The sequence below is a fragment of the Gallus gallus genome, chromosome 1, assembly GCF_016699485.2.
Source record: "Gallus gallus isolate bGalGal1 chromosome 1, bGalGal1.mat.broiler.GRCg7b, whole genome shotgun sequence".
Classification (NCBI taxonomy): Eukaryota; Metazoa; Chordata; class Aves; order Galliformes; family Phasianidae; genus Gallus; species Gallus gallus.
In genome coordinates, this window is record NC_052532.1 from 81,306,250 (window position 1) to 81,324,623 (window position 18,374).

At 45.9% G+C, this 18,374-nt stretch overlaps 1 protein-coding gene across 2 annotated transcripts in view; it reads left to right on the plus strand.

Annotated features, from left to right (window-relative positions):
- Positions 1 to 436: 436 nt before the first annotated feature.
- The window catches only part of LSAMP (limbic system-associated membrane protein), a 965,359-nt gene continuing 947,421 nt past the window's right edge, over positions 437 to 18,374 (plus strand). For both annotated transcript variants that reach the window (XM_025143740.3, XM_025143780.3), the window contains exon 1: positions 437 to 840. In XM_025143740.3, coding sequence (XP_024999508.1) covers positions 777 to 840 — 64 coding nt within the window. In that variant the 5' untranslated portion in view covers positions 437 to 776. The remainder of the gene's footprint in view (positions 841 to 18,374) is intronic.

Here is an 18,374-nt window from a genome sequence, read left to right on the forward strand (position 1 = left end):
GCAGCTCTGTAATTACAGTCGGTGCGCCTAAGTCCCTCTCTGGCCCCCCGCATACTGCCTGGCGGTGCCACCAGCAGCAGAGAGACCCTGGATTTGGGATCTGTCAGGCAGAACTCCATTGAGAAATCAAACCTGCCCCTCTGCATTTCTCACTGCAGCGATGAGGAGCGCTCTCCTCCTTTGCTGGATGACTTCCCCATGTCAGATGGAGCCTTAGGGACTCTTGAGCCAAGCGTGGCTTACAGACTTGTGATCCAAGAGAGATGTTTCCAGGGGAAGGAGAGAGCCATATTTCTATAACGAGTGTGTGTGTGTATATATATATATATATATATAAATGAAATAAATGAGCAGGCTTGCAACACTAGGTGGCAGAGGTGGGATCTTTTCTGCTCAGAGCACTGTCCTATAAGGCATTGCTTGTTTAAGTACAGTCGCATTTAGTTGGAGCTGCAGGAGAGAGACAGAGAGATTCTCTGTGTTTACAGCCAGCGCAGGCTACGGCGAACATCTAACCTGGCCCCCCTTCCTCCCGCACTTGGAGGGGAGAGTGCGAGGCTGTTTGGGAATCTGGCCACCGCGGGTCAGCCCTGCCTGTGACTGGATTGCCAGGGCTGGTAGAGCAGAGCCCAGGGGGACCGAAGGGAAACACACATCCCGTTTTATTTGAGAGGGGAAGAGGAGGAAAAAAAAAATAATAAGAAAAAGAAACTGAGAGAGGAGGGAAGAGACGGAGAAAAAGGCAGAGGAAGCGGAGCGAGTGAGAGAGGAGAAGCATGAGGACCTACTGGCTGCACAGTATCTGGGTGCTGGGATTCTTCCTGTTCCTCTTCTTTCAAGGTATGTGATGAGTTCTTTCTTGCAACCTCCTCGAACCCCTTCGCTTGAATTGAGGCTGATGGACTGAGGGTGAATGGAAACATGGAGCTGGAAGCTGGAGCTATTTAGATTCCTCTGTCTTAAACCCCCCCTTCAAGCCTTCCCCCCCCTCCCTCAGGAAATAATACTAAGCCAAGGAGAGATCGTTCTCGGTGAATCCTATGCTTAGAGGACATTGCATGTCACTGACTTTGCTGCTGTATTTATGCTTTTGCAGAGGGGGAGCTGGAGAGGGGGGGGGGAACGAGTAGATTTGCAAAAGGAAAGAGGGGTGGCTGAATGTGGGTATCCCTTTCATCTATCATCTACAGTCAGTGTTCCTCAGTACTTTGGGGCATGAGTACTGATGCTTCAGGATTCCTCACCTTCCTGAGGAGATCGGTGTTAAGTTTCTTCTTTTTCTTTCTGAATTTCTTTTTTTCCTGTCTTATTTTATTTCGGCATTTTGGTTTTGCTGATGAAGGTGGGGGGGGAGGTTAGAGAAGCCTCAGTGCCTCTTCGCAGAAACATTATGTCCTTCCCCTCCTCAAGGGAAAGAAAAAATGAAAGAGGAAAAGACGGGAGAAGGAAATTTGTTGGGTATGGGATTTTGTTCAGTGGAGAATTGCCAGCTGGGTTTCTTGCTTCAAGAGCCAAGTGTGAGTACAGAATTTAGTTAGAAGTGATGACAGACATGCTAGCTGGTTTCGAGATGCTTTCTGTAAACAGGAGTTAAGGGTTAATGCATCCCGTGCTGTATGTATAAATACACATCACACATGCACATATAATCATAGCCCTGCAAATCACAGCTTGTGCATGATCCAGGCTCGCTCACACGTATCAGTGGTCCCATATAGCCCTGCGCACATACATACTCATGAATATAGCATGGAAGATGAATAAACTCGCTCGCTCTGGCACATACAGTTCTAGCTCCTGAGCACATGCAGTTCCTGGAGTGCCAGTCTGCTGCTCTCTTGCTCACGTTTGCTCTTCCTCTCTCTATCCTTCAAGCCTCTCCTTGTGCCTTCTCTCCATCCTGCACACTGGTGTTGGTGGCTGCTTGCACATCCTATGCCTGTCCTGCTGCACTGGTCTTGCAAGTGCACGTACACATCCATGGTACATTTCTACCCTTGCTTTGTGTATGCACCTATCTGGCCTCCTGCCGTGCACGGTCTTGCATTCACAGCATCTTGCATGCACCTTGAGGGTATCTCACTGCGACTGTCTTCACCTCTCACACTCCTGTGCACACTGTGATGTATGGAGGGATGCCCAGTCACTGTATCCAGCCCTATTCCTTGTACTTTTGCACACAGTTTCACGCTGGCTGTTCTATTTTACATCCACTAAGCAGATCACGCAGGCACGCTCCCTGTTACACATGTTCTTTCTGTTGCAGCCTCACGCTTACCTGTCACTACTGTGTGCATTCCCTGCAAAATCCCTTAGTTTCTTCCTCTTCCTCACATCTACCAAGTGTTTCCTTCCACGCATCCTCTCTTCCTCTGTCTCTGCATTGCATACACATGCTTTTCTACTGTCACATATATTCGCTCAAACTTGCACGCTCTGAATGGTGAATCCAGCCCCAGCACCTTCCACCTGCCTTCCTCTGTGAAGTGGCTGATTCTGATGGGCTCGGAGGATTTCCTCCAGCACACAGGATGCACGCAGGGTGAGAGGAGGCCAGTACTTGCCTACCACAAATAATGGGTGCCAGCAGCGAAGTTGGGGAGCTGCTGTGAACTTCCCTCTGCTCTGGAATCATAGAATCCCTGAGGTTGGAAGAGATCATCTAGTCCAACCATCAGCCCATGCTCACTAAATCGCATCCCTTAGTGCCCCATCTACCCATAGGCACAGACCTCTCAAGGAAGATGGACGCTGGCTCTGAGCACTGCTCTTCCCTGATACTTGTTTCCTAGCCTGCAGTCAGCGCTGCTTGCTCTTCGCTCTGAGTCAGAAGTCTTCCTTGAACTATGACCAGAGCATCCCAATCCTAGCACAACTGGGTGCTAATTTCATCCTTCCCAACATCTGCAGTGTATGCCAGGCTTGGGGGCTGTGTTCCCTTCTGTCTTAGTGAGTTGTTACTGCCACAGCTCTAACAGAGAGCATCAGGGAAGGTCCCGGATGGCTCTTTTAGCAGGAACCCTATGAGTAGGCAGAGGCAGCACGGTTGCCCTCCGGGTTTTCAAATAGGATTGTGGATGCAGGAGGTGTTGCAAACCAAGAGCTGCTGCTTCTCCTTTTCCCAAACTTCAGATGTGGTATCAACTAACCCCGTTCTGCTGCTGGCTCCAGTGTCAGAGCCAGCAGGAGTGAGGGGATGGGGAAGCAGGGACGGTTGGGGCTGCAGAGGAAGTGTGGAGCACATCACCGGCGAGCCCAAAACCATCTGAAGGAGTTAAGCATAGGAAAGTGTTGTGCCCCTCTGTGGTTTTTTGTTGTTGTTGTTGTTGTTGCTGTTGTTTTTTCTCATTTAAATGAGAAAGGCGGCGGGGAGAGGGGGGTGTTGTGGAGAGCCACTTACTTCAAATTAATTGGCTTTCGCTGAAAGCGTGATAATGAGCCCGGTACGTTTCTGTAACCCTGCTGAGCACGGGTTTTGAACGCTTACCCTGGAGAACCGCAGCACCGGCTGTGACAGGCAGCGACCCCGTCTCCTCTTCCAAGCGCGTCCCTCCGGAGCCGGGCAGCTGTGCCTGGAGCTGCCCCAAACTTGCCAGCGCCTTCTCTTCCTCACCGTCCACTTGGGGGTGTACGGGAGAACGCTGAAGGAGCTCCCGGCCGCCTCTTTCTCGCCCAAGGCCACCGGCCAGGTGCTGAGACTGGGTAATAGCAAGCTATGGAGGATGGGGGGGGGGGGGGGGGGGGGTTGTGTGACGGAGGCTGCCCGGAGACCTACGGGCTGCACGGTGCCGAGGGACGGAGGCAGCCCAGCCCCCAAGCAGCTCTGCTGGGGACGTGCGATGGGATGCCTGTCCCTTGCCTGAGGGGCACAGGGACTTGAATCCCCGTTCCCTTAAGCTCGAGGTTCTGATTGTTGCCCGAAGGATCCGATCGCTGCTTTTCCTTAATCCGCTGCTTCGGGCTGCGTGCTGCGGCATCTCCGAGCTGTCCGGGGGACGGCCGGCCGCTGTCCCGGTCCTCCTGCCGGGCGCTGGAAGGAGCGGAGCACCCCCGCGTTGCCGGTGGGTGGGAGCTGCTGGTGGCACGCTGCAGCTCTTCCCTTCAACGGATTCATCTCTTAGCTCGGTGCTGCCTGTAGCTTCTGATAAGGATCACACTCTTGGATCGAACTTGGAAGCTGGATTTTCTCTTCCTTCTTTTCCTCACCCAGCCCCTCCTTCAATCCCCCGCTCCCCTCCAAAAAGCCCAACACAACTAAAAACGTGGTGTGCAAGGGTGAGAAGGAGAAGCAAATGAATCGTGTCTATCACAAATCGTATCTTGATCACTTCTTATTGTTTTCGCTTTTACCTCCTCTTACTCTAAATTAACCGAGCTGCCAATACGAAAAGTTCTGATTTCCCACCTGAGCCTTTTATTTAAGGAATGAATGCCTTAAAAATTATGTTTGCTTCACATTGAAAATTCTTCTAAATCACCCCCCCCCCCCTTGAAAAATAACAGCTGTTTGAAATCTACAATTCATGTAAGAGAAGAAATTCTCCCAGCTTATTTTAACCAACCCTCCCCTCCCCCCACTGCCCCACCTCATTGGTTAATGGCAGGAGATCGGTGGTGGTGTTTGGTTTGTAAATCATCATTAGAATCCTTCCACAGCCCATGTGTTGAAGTAGATCCTTTCAGAAACGTCGTGCAGAACTGGTCTGCATAGTACGAGTGGTATTTATCTATGATGCATTTTTTGAGCTGCTCAAGGGTATTCATAAATGGGGAAATGAATCTGAAGGAAATCACAGAGGCACTTGGGGAAGTGGAGTAGCCTTGGGTTGGTATGCGGTACAAATGTTATCTGTGAAGTCTTGTGCTTTATAACGTTAGTGGGCAATGTGGGTGTGAAAAATGATGTGTTTGTTAATGCGCCAGGCTTGTGCAATCTATATGGATGGAGGCATGTACCCAAGTGTTTCTGTGCTGATAATGTGTAATGGATGGGGAGAACGGGGAGAGGAGGAGAAAGAATGTACGTGTGCGCTAAGAGCGGTGTTGTAGTATATGTGTAACAGTGTGTGGTGCTAGCTGTGCAGTTGGGTAATGTTGAGACTGGAGAGAAAACTCACTTTCTCTCAATCAGCTGGGCCAGGTGAGACTCTGATGTGATAGACTGTATTGATGAGGAAATGATTCAGTCCACTGCTTTGCGTTCCCTTAAATGATGAAAAGGTTCAATACCTAAAAAAAGGAAAACACTTTTCTTGTAGGTTTAAGATGAGAAAGAGGCAGAAAAGGCTCTGTATCTGCAAAGAGGGAACACTGAAAGGATATCCCAAGTGTTACTTCTAGTCCTGTCCCCTGTTTGCAGACCTTTTGGGGTAATGTTTGCCACACCAGTAACGACCCATTTCCTGTTACAAATCTGAGCGTTCTTCTGCACACTCGGAGAGCTTTATTATGCTATGTAGAAATTTGCTTCCTCTTAGTCTATGAGATATCTTCTGTGTGAGGGCTTTACTGGCTGGGTGATAAATGCCCTGGTTCCTGTGTTTATGGGAGCTCCTCTGCACCCTCTAAGTACCCACACATGTGGTGGTGGTCCAAGGAGGACGTGAATCCTTCAAGAGTCCCTCTTTGCACCTCCTTGTCATCCCACAAGCACTGCAGCCCCTTCTCATCAGCATGACGGACATGGCTGCTGTCATCCTACGTTGATGGTGAAGCAAGTGCTTTAAGAGTTCACTTCCTTCTCGTGTGCCTCTTGTAAGCCAGGTGCTCCTTGCCTTGCTGGTAGGGATCATCTCCATCACTCGACAGATTCATTCTGTACAAGACCAATTTACATAGGTAATGGGTGAAAGCAGTGATATGGACACGCGGGCCCAAGTGCAGCAGTGACTGGGGGCTCTGCACTGGGGCCTTCAGAGGTTGATGGGGCAGCACCGCAGCACTACCTATGGACCTGTGTGCTGTACCATGAAAGCAGGCAACAAAAGGCAATTATGAATATATGAAAGGGGAACTGCCTCTTTTGGGCAGATCTGAATAGCTGATGGGCTTGATGTGGAGGAATATTAGCTGGGGTTGCTAAAGGATGGAATAATTTAAAGATCAAGTGAAATCTGTAGTGGGAGCAGAGAAAGGCATCGCAGAAGAGTCTGTGGTAAATGTTCCACGTGTGCCTTGGTATGTGCAGGCATGTGCTTTGCAATAAATGGTCCCCTTCATGTGCAGTATGGCTGCTGGGAGGATGCTGTCTGTGGACCCCATAGGGAGCTTGATCCTTTTCCTCTTCCAGATCCCTTTTCCTTAAGGAACCATGTGCCGTAGCCTTGTGTGCTGCTCAGGCTCAATCAGCAACGTCTTTGACAACTGATGTACTCTTCCTGCTGTCATTTTTATCTGGGGTAAAATGAAAAATACCAAACACAGCACAGTCTGTCTTGTCCCACTGCGATAAGGAATAGATAAGGGCAAGATGAAGATCTGCAGGGGTGAGCAAGTGAGACAAAGCCCTCTCCTGGTGTCAGAGAAGGGCAGAGAACCCTGCATACAATATGGAAAGGAAGAAGAAATGCTGGGAATTTGTGATTCTTATGGGAGTGGGTGGGGAAAAAAAGAGAAATCCAGGCTTGATTCTGTGCTATGCTATTACCCTGTGGTTTAAAGCCCCCTGGGAACAGGAGGACTGCGGGATCTGGGGCCAGTGCTGGATGTACTGGAAGCTGAGGCATTTCCCCATGATCTTCCTCCAGCAAGTTGCTTTGCAGTAAGGCAGCATGACCCCACTCATCCCGATGGAAGGAAAGGGAGTAGCAGGGGGATGCTGCTGTGGTTTCTCTGAGCCAGAGGGGGAATATTTTCCTTGCTGAGGTGTGCAGGACCTTACAGTGAAGTCTTGCTGACCATATCTGCTGTGTCAACGCCTGTGGGAAAATTTCTTCACTGAGAAGAAAAAGGTCCTTTACCTTCAATTTGCTTACTGTTTACTCTCAAGTACAGAATAAGAACTTGCTCTGGATTGCAGCTGTAGGGGTACTGGACTTTGAATGGCATTTTAGGAAGGTGATGGCTTCAGAGGAACGGTCTTAGCTTGAAACATACAGGAGTATAACTGGATCTGCAGGTTCCCAGGCAGGGCTTTCATGGCTCTTAAGTTATATGAAGCATACTACAGAAACTCCCCTGCAGATGTGTTTTCCTTTAAACCTGCTCCTTTACTGTTTGCCTTTGTGTGCCCTCATGGGTTTCCTGGTGTCTTTGAGGTTTGGTAGAGCCCTCTCATAAAGAGGGTGGGCATCTCCCTTCGCTGGAGATGTGCTCTTGGCTGTTGGGGGGGAACACGTGGCAGGCAGAACAGAAGCAGTTTAATGAGGGAGGGAGCAAGAAGGAGATGAATGGGGGGCTGTGGAGTTTCCCATCCAGGTAATCAATAGCATATCAGCATGCAGCCACTGGGGTACAAGTATGCAGTGTAAGTGCGTAATCACAGCTCCTTCCACTCTGTCCCTTAGCCCTTGTATTGATGGCAAGTTGCAGGCTGGAACTAATGAATCCTTGCAATATGCTGGGAGAATAACTATTAATGTTCTTCTATGTGCCCTCTGGGTGTTACACATACATGGAGCCTGGATGTGCTTGGTTCTCTTTAGTTGACCCAAAGCTACACCGTGATTGAGAGCTTGGGACTTTCTGACTGCTACCCTTGTGGCCAATGCCTACTGCATGCATGGGGTTTGGTGAAGCTGACCATGTGGATGTACATTTGAGTGTCTGAGAAAGCAGGGATTTGCTTATGGGGAGGAGTTATTTCAAGAGGCATCTGTGGATTGTTGTTGTGTGAGTTTGTTTAGACTTGGACTGCTGTGACTCCATCTACTTGTATGAGTACTTTGTTTGCCTTGTAAAGCTATTTTGTTGCACAATGGGTTCACTTATTTCACAACATCCAGTTTTATTCGTGCCTGTATACGTGGTCTGTGTGTGAAGTTCTGACCCAGAGGCCTTTCAGTATACCCTCCTTGGCTTTTAGGAGGATGTGTGTGACAAATAAGATAATTGTGAATGGGTGTGTTTGTGTGCATGTGACAGAAAATATTTAAGTTGCATAGTATAGGTATTTGTGCTTTGTTAACAAATGATGTTAACAGGGTTGTGTTTTGTGCAAAGGAGGAGCTGTGAAATATTAGTTCAGTAGGTGAATGTAGCACGATTAGTGATATCTGTGTAGCTGCGTATGCTTCCGGAGTGAGCATTATTCATAGCAGATTTGCATCCTATCTTGACAGGGCAAGAGATTGTTGCAGTGAAACAAAATCGTTGCTGTGGCTTGGCTACCCCTTCTCATCTTTCTGATAGCTTCAACGTAAGATGGTAACTTAGTCATGCTTCGTTCACCTGGGCATGAAATACAGCTTAGAGAGTGAAGAGGACATGCTTGACTGCTACAGTCTCATGTGAGAGTTCTTGAGAACAGAGGAAGAGGATGAAAGGAAGCTTTCTTGCACATACAAGCTGTGCAGTTTTAGGCACTGACATTCTAAGACAGTTTAGCTTAGTTGAACCAACTTTTTTTTTTGTATCATATGAGCAAAAGATTGCTGGATGCAATGTGAATGGGTAAACCAGCAAATCTGCTCTTTGACTGGGACTACAATAACACAGGTTTGCTAGTTTAGCTGCATCAACTGCAAGGATTGTGACCAGCAGAGCTGTGTCTTGTCGTGTGTCAGGTTTAGCCAGCTGAGTAACAGTTAATCTGACTGCAGGCATACCCCTACAAATGGTTCTGTGGTTATGGGTATTTTCTATAAGGAAGTGGTTTGTCTGGAAGAGTCTTCATGCTGGAGGTGTATTATGGGTTTTACTAACAGTAAATTCTCAGTTAAAAAAAAAAAAAATATATATATATATATATCTAAAGCTCAAGTGGTACAAGGTCTGCCTGTAGCCCAGGCCTACTAAGAGAGAGAAGGTGAGAAAGTAGTAAGAGAGCTGATGTAAGCGTAGAAGTCATCTTCTCCGTTTCCATGTATCTTGGGTGTCTACTGGTGACTGGTTTGTGTACCCCCAGCAGCCGGAGGACAACAACAGATTAGGTTGTTAAAAACAACAACAACAAAACAAGTTCATGCTGCAGCATGAGCTAAATGAGCTGTGGCATGGCCCCAGAGGGACCTGGAGCTCAGGTCATCAGTGCAGTCATCTTTCTTCTCTTCTGTGTACTTAGAAGAAAGGCAGAAAAGGCTGTTTTGACTGGTCTTGCTCTGTCTTGCTGTAAAGCTTTGTGGCTTCAGGCTTTCTTTCAGGCTTCAAGAGAGCTCTTACAGCCCCTGCTTGCAGGCTCTGCTCATCCCCTGATTAACGTGAAGTTTCTGGTCTCTTTCTCTCCCTGCTGCCCAAAACAACATTAAAAAATGAAACAAAACAGCCCAAGCTGTCCTTGGTGCTGAGGTGTTTCTCAAGCTGCTGTGAAGAAGGCACAGTGGTGTGAGAGGTGCTGTGGACACAGAACAGTTAGAATTCCAGCCTTTTATTTTATTTTATTTTATTTTGCCACATAGCAAAAGTCCTTAAGGTGTCACCTTTTGAGGTTTGTGCAGACCTGGGTATGCTATGTAAGAAGAGGCTTTGAAATTGTTGCAGGTGAAGACTTGGGAGGATCTTGAAGAGCGCTTGTTGTGGAGTTGGCATCTCTTTGGGATGCCTAGACTAACCCACCAATGCCCTGGGTGTTGGTAGGAACATTGGCACGTTTCTTTCTGAACCCTGCCTGAAGTTCACCAGAAATTTGTTGAAGCAAACCAGGTGGTTCTGCAGAATAGTTCTGCCTCACTGAAATGGCGTTTTTCTAAGAAAAAAAAAAAAAAGTGTCCTATTGGAAAAATTCCAACTCAGGTCTCAAGAACAGGTTAAGTCACAAGTGCTTAAAGGCTTTTCTGTGATGTGTTATCTGCTCTCATAAGATTACATCAAAGTGTCAACTATTATCTAAAACAAAAGAAGTTCTGAAAATGGAGGCCAGTGTGCAGTCAGTAGTTGTTGTCTGTCTTGAGCCTTCAGCCAGTTGAAAGAGCATCCTTTAGGATTTGTCACCTGTTTTACTTCTCTGGGATGCTAGGTCAGATCTCTTGCTACTTACTCCTTGGTTTTCAATACAGATGGCAAAGAAATGTGATTGTCCAAGGATTAGATGCAGTTTCTGAGGAAAGTGCTCAGAGAAACCACTGTTGGTATATTTCCCTCAATGTCTCAAAAACAGGAGGGGCCTTTTTGATGGACACTTCTTGATGGGACGTAGGAGCAGGGATTTGGAGCTTGATGATCCTTGAGGTCCCTTCCTACCTAAGTCATTCTGTGATTCAGTGATTTAGGTCATGGCTTGTGTTTGTGGTAGAGAATGGTTATATTTGTTTGCATTGTGACCATGCCTGAACAGGCATGGAATTGTGAAGCTGTGGAAAATAAGGGAGCCAATTCACAAGAAGTCTTCTTCAAGTTTTAAAAGCCCTGAAGATCATCTCTGTCAGTTTTGGAGTTGGATTTCTTTGAAAGAAGCCCAGCTGATGTCACTGTGGTGCGGATGTGTGTGGTGTGGGATTTGTGTCCTATGGTGATGCTGCCTCTGGACCAGAGCGTGAGCACGTTCATATGTCTGTGTGCATGGCGTATGTGGGGCCTGTACTGTGATCACTGGAATTACAGTCTAGCCAGATAACGAGCTGTTGTTGTTTACTGCACTTGGTTCCGGGCACTTCAATTCCGGAAAGATGTAAACAAAATTAGAGGGAATTCAGAGGATTGCAACGAGAACGATTAAGGGGCTGGAGGGACTGACTTATGAGGAATGCTTGTGAGAGCTAAATATATAGCTGCTTGGCTAAATGACTAAAGAGGAGCTATGCTAATGATCTAGGCATGCTGGGAAGGCTTGAAGAATTCTATAGTGTGGACTGAGAGCTAGAAGTGTCTCGTGGTACAAAATTTGGAGGAAGGAAGAGGGGAAAAAAATTGCCAAGAGAGAAAAATACTTAATGGGAAGAAGGAGATTAGGTGGTGAAATAGGTTTGTTAAGAAATGTGGTGGAATTGCTGTCATTTGAGATATCTGAAGTTTGGCTGGGCAGAGCCCTGGAGAATAATCCATGCGCTACAAGCGTGAAAAGGTCCCTTGAGAGACAGTCTAGATGCCTTAATAGATTTTTATGCTGTCATTAATTTCTGAATCACAGCTAATACTTCCAGTCTCACAAAGAACCATATTCTTTAAAGCATTTTACTTTCTTGCCTTGTATTATTCCTGCTGTGATGCGGATCCTGGTCCAAAACAGACTTGTGAGGAAGTCTTCTGCTGTATTAACCAAGTAATAATAATAATAGAGTATTAACTGCTTAGCTCCCAACACTTTTTCCACCTCCTTTCCTTTCATGTTGGTGGGTTTGTTTGTTTTTTGTTTTTTTTTCAGATAGGTAGGGAAAGGAAGCCTCCTGGACACCCAGTAAGGTGATATCTCAATACGTGTGGCCATACCTTTGTCCTGTCAGATGTGTTAGACTTTACCAGGTTTCCTGTTACCATCTCATGATACATACATCCCTCGCTGTTTTTTCTTTCTCACATCTTTTCAGGATGACTGAGTAAGTGAAGAAGTCTCTCTGGGCTCAGAAGCTGATTATGGTTGAGCTTGTAGCATTCCTGGTCTGTTACTGGAGCTGAGGCACCCCAGTGCCATCTCTGTACTCATGAGGGAGACAGAGGTGGAACAAGATAGTAGCATTTGACCAAGTTGATCAGTGGTGGGAAAATCAGCCAACTGGTTTGCTCTTACATTGTTCATAGCAGGAACTGAATAGTGACAACTAAATGGGTCTTGTTGGCCACCCAGTTTAACACTTCTTTCAGAAGAGAATAGCATGAGTTGATACAGAGTTGCGCAGTAGTCCCTGTGCTGGCTGGCACCAAGGACTTTGAGAGGCAAAAGGTAATGCAAGATGAGTGGAACAGCCAGGATATGTGGTATGGGTCATCCAGGCTAAAGATTACTTGTGGCATGGATGCAGAGCCAGAGAGAGTTCATCATACTTTATTAGCTCAGGTACCGGAGTATGCAAATTGCAATCTGTTTACTGGGCAGGAAGGCAAGGAGCACATGCATGCAGTCCAGACTGGTAAGTGTTGCTGATCTTTCCCGGTCTGTGCAAAGCCAGTTTGAAGGTCTCAGCAACACATCCCAGCAGTGCTGAGGATCAGTGTACAGAGACAGCTGAAGTGGGCTGGAAACTGATGTGTCTTAGCTTGGACTTGGCATTAACCTCAGTGTGTGCGAGGCGGTTGTTGGTAATGACATCTCTACTCTGTGCTCCCTAGCAGAGTGGGAGAGCTTGTTAGCTCAGATTCAGTGCAATAGGAGTACGGTTGGTCTCTGGCTCTGAACCAGGGATGAGGAATACTCCCTAGCCTTGAGCTGTCTGTGTTGAACTTTTTGATTTTTCTACTATAATATCCTCTGTATTGAAATATAGAAGTCCTGGGAAAAATGACAAACTTGCTGCTTTGCTTTAGGTAGCGTTAGATTGCCCCATTTGCCCCAGATTGGGAAGGAATGAGAAATTCAGTAAAGGAAGAAAGGGAGAAGATTGGCAACTCCAGAAGTGAGAAAATATATATTGGCAGGGACAAGTTGCTATTGGATAGTAAGGGTGCACGTTCATGAAGATGGGAGCTAGAAATAAAAGGCTTGAAGGCCAAGGGACCCACTCTTTTCTAGATGCTATTTAGGCAGTGTGTGTGCCCTCTAGTGGCATAGCTCACTGAGGGGGGATAAGTGAGCTACTGCGGCTACCTGTAGTCAAAGGTGCCACTTAAAAAGTCAGCCAAGGTTTGGAGCCTGAGGGATAAAGGTTCTCCAGTCCTCGCTTGCTGCAGGGAGAGGAGTGGGGTGGGAGAGAGGTAATTTGTCTCGTAATTGTGTTTGTTGCATGCAGCAAATGGATTCGTTACAGCACCTTTTAATCATTGTTCCATGGGATTTTGCTAATCTCATTCTAACCCCCGACTGAGTGTTTGTCACTTCACACCCAGTTGTTGAGTCAACACATGGCACTGTCTCCTTCTTTAGACACTGGTGTAATGTCGTAGCCACAGGGGGCCTTGAAATGCACTCCTGCTGCTGGTTGTAAGGAATAGAGCTGTGGGGTTGCTCCGTGGGTTGCACAAACCGTAACTCCTGCAAGGAAATGTGAGACCCAGAATGCAGAAAGGAAGAGAGTGATTGCTATCAAATTTGCCATTGCGTTGTTGTATGCTGAGTTCAGGAAGAAAAACTGAAGAATTTCACATCTAAAATATAGAATAACCTCTAAAATTCACAGTGTAGATATCTAACAGCAGCACTGTTTAATAGCAGTGTTTACAGGGAGACTCTCTTCCCAAAAAAGAAATGAAAAAGTAATTGGCTTACTTCTTACTTCGTTCAGGCATGTGAGTAAAAACTGGATTGACGCTATTTTAGTAACTACTCTTGATACTAGTTAGAGTTGGTGCTGTAAAAACGATTGCACAAATACACTGAGGCAGAAACTTCTTGGAGAAATGAGGATGGTTAATAAAAACTAGCACTAAAAAGGATTTCTTGTGGCTCGGATGCCCTTTCCGAAGGGAGTGGAGACTGATCCAAGCTTGTGCAAATGAGATATAGAGAGCTACGTTTCTGTTCCAAAACAGAATGGGATCTGGTCATCCTGTAGTTCAGAAAGCGCATGAATCCCCAAACTGATCTTCTTTGTAGAAGGGTTTCCTTCCTACTTCATGTTTCTGATCACTAGACACGTTGGAGTGTGAGCTCTGTGCCTCCCAGTATTCAGTCATGGGCTTCCATAGGAGGTGAACAAAAAAACCTGCACCTGCCACACAGAAGCAGGAGGAGAGTTCGCACTGCTGAATGCACGCGAGTGCTGTGTCTCTGGCTTGCTGCAATGAAGGCCAGGCTGTGGGAAAGCCTCAGCTTGTCATAGCAGATGGCTGGGAAATGACAGTTGGTTCTGGGGGCAGGAACACCTTCTGAATGCAGGCCTTGCAGGTATTTCAGCAGATGATACCATGAGCGTGGAGGTCTATGTTTTACAGCCACGTCACCAGTTTCTTGCCTATTTCCCAAAATAAAAGCTTGAAGATGTCCATATATTCAAGCAGAGCAGTCCAACAGGTTGTATGATACCTACCTGTTGCACCAGGACAGTTCTCAGAAGGTATAGTCTCAAGTTGGTTGGAAACTAGGAATTCCCCATCAGAGTTGAGGCTCTGGTCTGCGGCTTTATTTGTTGTTCTGTAGTAAGGGGTTACCTAACAACCCTCAAATGTTTGCTTGTTTGTTTTTAGTGACAAGCAAGGTCAAAAAATAGCTGTAAGGGCTATTTGCCTACTTCAGGTGGACTCAGTGTAGAGTCCTTAATCCAATTTCAGGGAGCAGAGGCTTCAGGCTGAATTTATGCCATCTCTATCTGGGAGGTTAAAGATGTGTCATTTGACTTGGTTGTCCTCTACAGTCTCTGTTCCAACTTGAGACCATGAACATGCTAAACTGGTGCATTTCCTTGAGGGCGAATTAAAAGGAGAAGAGGTTGTAATGCATATGTGTTATGATCAAAGACAGTTCTGTCCTCCTTGAGTGAGGATACCTTTACCCTTCTGCTTTCTGCTGGCACTGTGAAATTCATTTCTTTCTGGCTTGTTCCTTTTATCTAGGATATTCCTAATGGAGGATTTTCCATCCTCCCTGTGATGTGAGCAAATTCCTCATGGGGTTTTGTATGAGGCTTAAGGGTTGCATGAGGATAGCTAGCCATGTTATTTAGCTTGCAGAAATGACAGAGCTGGTGATGAGAGTGCAAGATGCAAAGCATCTACCTGGATTCTCAGATCCAATACTGTCTTGCAGTGCAGGCTGGCAGTTAGAAGAAACAACTTTTCATGTATAATCTTGAGCATCTTTGAGTTGCAAATGACTAAGAGACAATAAAATACATATTGCCAGTCTCACATAAACCCTTCTAAAGCTAAAACTGCACTTTCAATTAACTCTACCATATATGGCCAAAGTCGGCACTGCATACAACTTTGATAATTTCACATTTTAAAAATGTATCAGGAAGTCTCATTCATACGTCTTCACTGAAAATTTCATGAATTGCACATTTCCTGGTGTTAGATGTTCAATAAACTTAAATAATGTAGCAATTTACATCCAGAAGGTTTGCTTTAAAACTGTAAAGTCTGGCTACTTCTCTTATGGATTGAGAACAGCTTACTCTTTTTATTCCTTCATCCATTAGAATGGACAATTTTGTTCTTCTGAAATTGTATGAGATCTGTTTTGACCCTTCAGTAGTTAAACCCTGGCCTCAGGAAGGTATCTGAGGTGTATGCATATAGGAAATGAAATATGCCTCCACCGTGAGCTTCAAGTTGCGTCTTTGTTTCCTGGGCATCAACACCAAATATAGTCAGAAATTTTCCAGTGAAACACTTCTTTCATAAATTTTAGAGCCTTCTCATCCAATCAGGAAGTTGAGATCAGAGCAAGTGTGAATGAAACTAGCCTTGTGAAATCCAAGATGAGATTTAGTAACATAAAGCACTTACCTTGCCAGAGTTATTGCATTTCTGGAAACATCTTCCTACATGCTAACGGCCCCAAGATGAAGTCTCAGTTTAAGTGGCATTCTATCCATTGATGCAGAAAAGACAGTTCCTGGAGCACTGTGCTTGTCTCAAGCAGGGTACTATTTGCACATCCTATCCCTAATTTGGAAAACACTTTTTTTTTTCCCTTTTATCTGACTGATCTCAGGGAAATAACCCAAGATGTGAAGAGAGAGGCTTTAAACTAAAGCTCTTTGAAACCTTCCTCCCTATTAGTCATCTAATTTGAAGGTTTTTCATAGCAATTCAGTCTTCTCATCCTCCTTGTCCTCACTGTGGTCAAGCTGAGGGTGCAAGAATGTTCTACCGTGCACTTGCATTTCCAAAAATGATCTCCGTTCTATGCTGTGAACAAGTAGTAAGGAGATAAAAACTGATCCCATGGTGTTTCTGTCAGTTCTGGTAGCACAGTACTATAAGAAGGTCATCTTAAAATTGTCTCAAACATCCCAGGCAGATTTTCTATTCAGGAGACAGATTCCACTTAGTCGTGCAATACTGTTGGGTGACCTCCATCACCAGATATATCTAGGTGTGTAAAAATGAGTATAATGCATACCATTGCCAACACCTCAGCAAAAATAGGCTGGGTCTTGATAACCCCATCTGGCCACACACAGATTGAAGGCTAAGATATTTTCCCACTGTAGTGAACTAGACTGGTTGCAGAGCAACTCCTGGCGTACCCGTTCTCTATTTGAGAGGATTTCCCAAGTTCAGATCATCTTAGGCATGAAAGTAGGCTGTACTGCTGACAGAGAAGGTGAAGCAGAGGGCCGTGAGGGGTAGAGAAATGGTTGAAGAGAGGGAGGCTCACTGGTGTATGTAATGAGATGTGGAAAATGTCTGGGGGAAGGAATAGGGATGCATTTGACAAGCTTTTGAAGCCTTATTTGCTTAATGGGAGCTTCTGCAAAGGCATGGGCTGTGTAAGCCATAAAGAGAAGTTGGCTTCTCCCATGGCCCTTGCAGCTGCACCAGGCTATGATAACAGAAATTAACTTCATCTCCTTTGTCTTGCTATTCAAGTGCCCCAGAATAGTAGTTATGAAAACAGTGCTGTTTAATATTGTCTTTGATCGAGCAATCCAACGGGAGCCCTGGGCTTGTTCTGCTCAGCTTTGTTAGTTTCAGACCCTAAGGCAACAAGCCGTTGCCTTCAAAGCCCAGGCAGGGCTGCGTTAAGTGTGAAGCGCGCGGCAGAAATCCCAGTTTGTCAATTCAAATGGCACTCACCTAGCAGCAGTGCCTATGTATTCAAATCAGCAGCAGTGTGGGAAGTGGAGCACGTGCAGCTATTCTCCTCTGGAGAGATCTGCTCTCAGGAGGCGGTAAGTGAGGCAACACATTCAAAAGACCCAAAGGGAAATAACGGAGGGTGGATATCTCCTGTTATTATTCAGCATTAATACACTGGGTTTTTTTTGCACTTGCTGCCTGCTGGCCTCAATGTGCATTTACATCCAGGCAGACTTCAAAGCACGTGCTGCAGGAAGGCAATATCTCTAGAGAAGGAGGTTCCCATTCTTCTCCTCCACCTCCCTGCTCTAAAGGTACACATCTTTCCCTCAGTTTCCTCTTTCCATTGGTTTTGTGACCAAGGGAGCTAGCAAGAAGCAGCTTCAGAGCCACTCACGTGTTACTTCACAAGCAAACAAAATGAAGTCATTTACCAAAAAAAAAAAAAAAAAAAAGATGCTGGCAGTGGTGTGCAGGGAGCTCATAATGGACTCATACCCATAAGGGTAGAAGGAGTTCATCTGAGTACGCTGTAATCCATACAAATCCAAGGGAATTGACTGACAGTCTCTGTAGGTAACGCAGAGTGATGGGTCTATGTACTGAGCCAAGGATGGGTGCATTTATTTACTTGTTTATCGTTCCTTTCATTGCTTAATTATGAGATTTGCTCTGCTTTGTTTTTCCCCTCTGTAAAATAGGAATGAGGCACACTTTCGGTCATCATGTGGGGCTAACGGCAGTTAGAAATATTGCATTGACTCTTCTGATGCCTCTCAGTGCCCACTTGCCAGTTTACTTGGGACTGGTCTCCATGGTGCTTAATCTAAATCCTTAAGTCTATACAAACTGCATAGAGGGTAGGTTTGGTTATGAAATGTTTTGGAACCCAGTGTGCTGCTTTTCCTGTAATATGGGAAGGGACTTTTTATAAGGGCATGTAGTGACAGAATGAGGGGAAATGGCTTTAAGTTGGAACAGGGTAGATTTAGACTAGACATTAGGAAGAAATTCTTTACTGTGAGGGTGGTGAGACACTGGAACAGGTTGCCCAGTGAGGCTGTGGATGCTCCCTCCCTGGAAGCATTCAAGGCCAGCCTGGATGGGGCTTTAAGCAACCTGGTCTAGAGGGAGGTGTCCCTGCCTATAGCAGGGGGTTGGAACTAGGTGATCTTAAAGATCCCTTCCAACCCAAACCATTCTATGATTCTACAGAAATCGTGAGACTCCATTGAAATAAGGGAATGCCATGTGTGTAATACTTCACAATTACAAATACAATTAATTAAAAAAAAAATTGGAGTGTTGGAGGTGTTTCAGAAGCTCGTAGATTAGTGATAATGTTTGTTTTGACAAGAACAACAGCTGCTGTTCCTTTGGTCAGGGTGAGATTTTTTTCAGGCCGTGTAAACACTTCAGGTATATGCTCTCTGAGATCTGACATA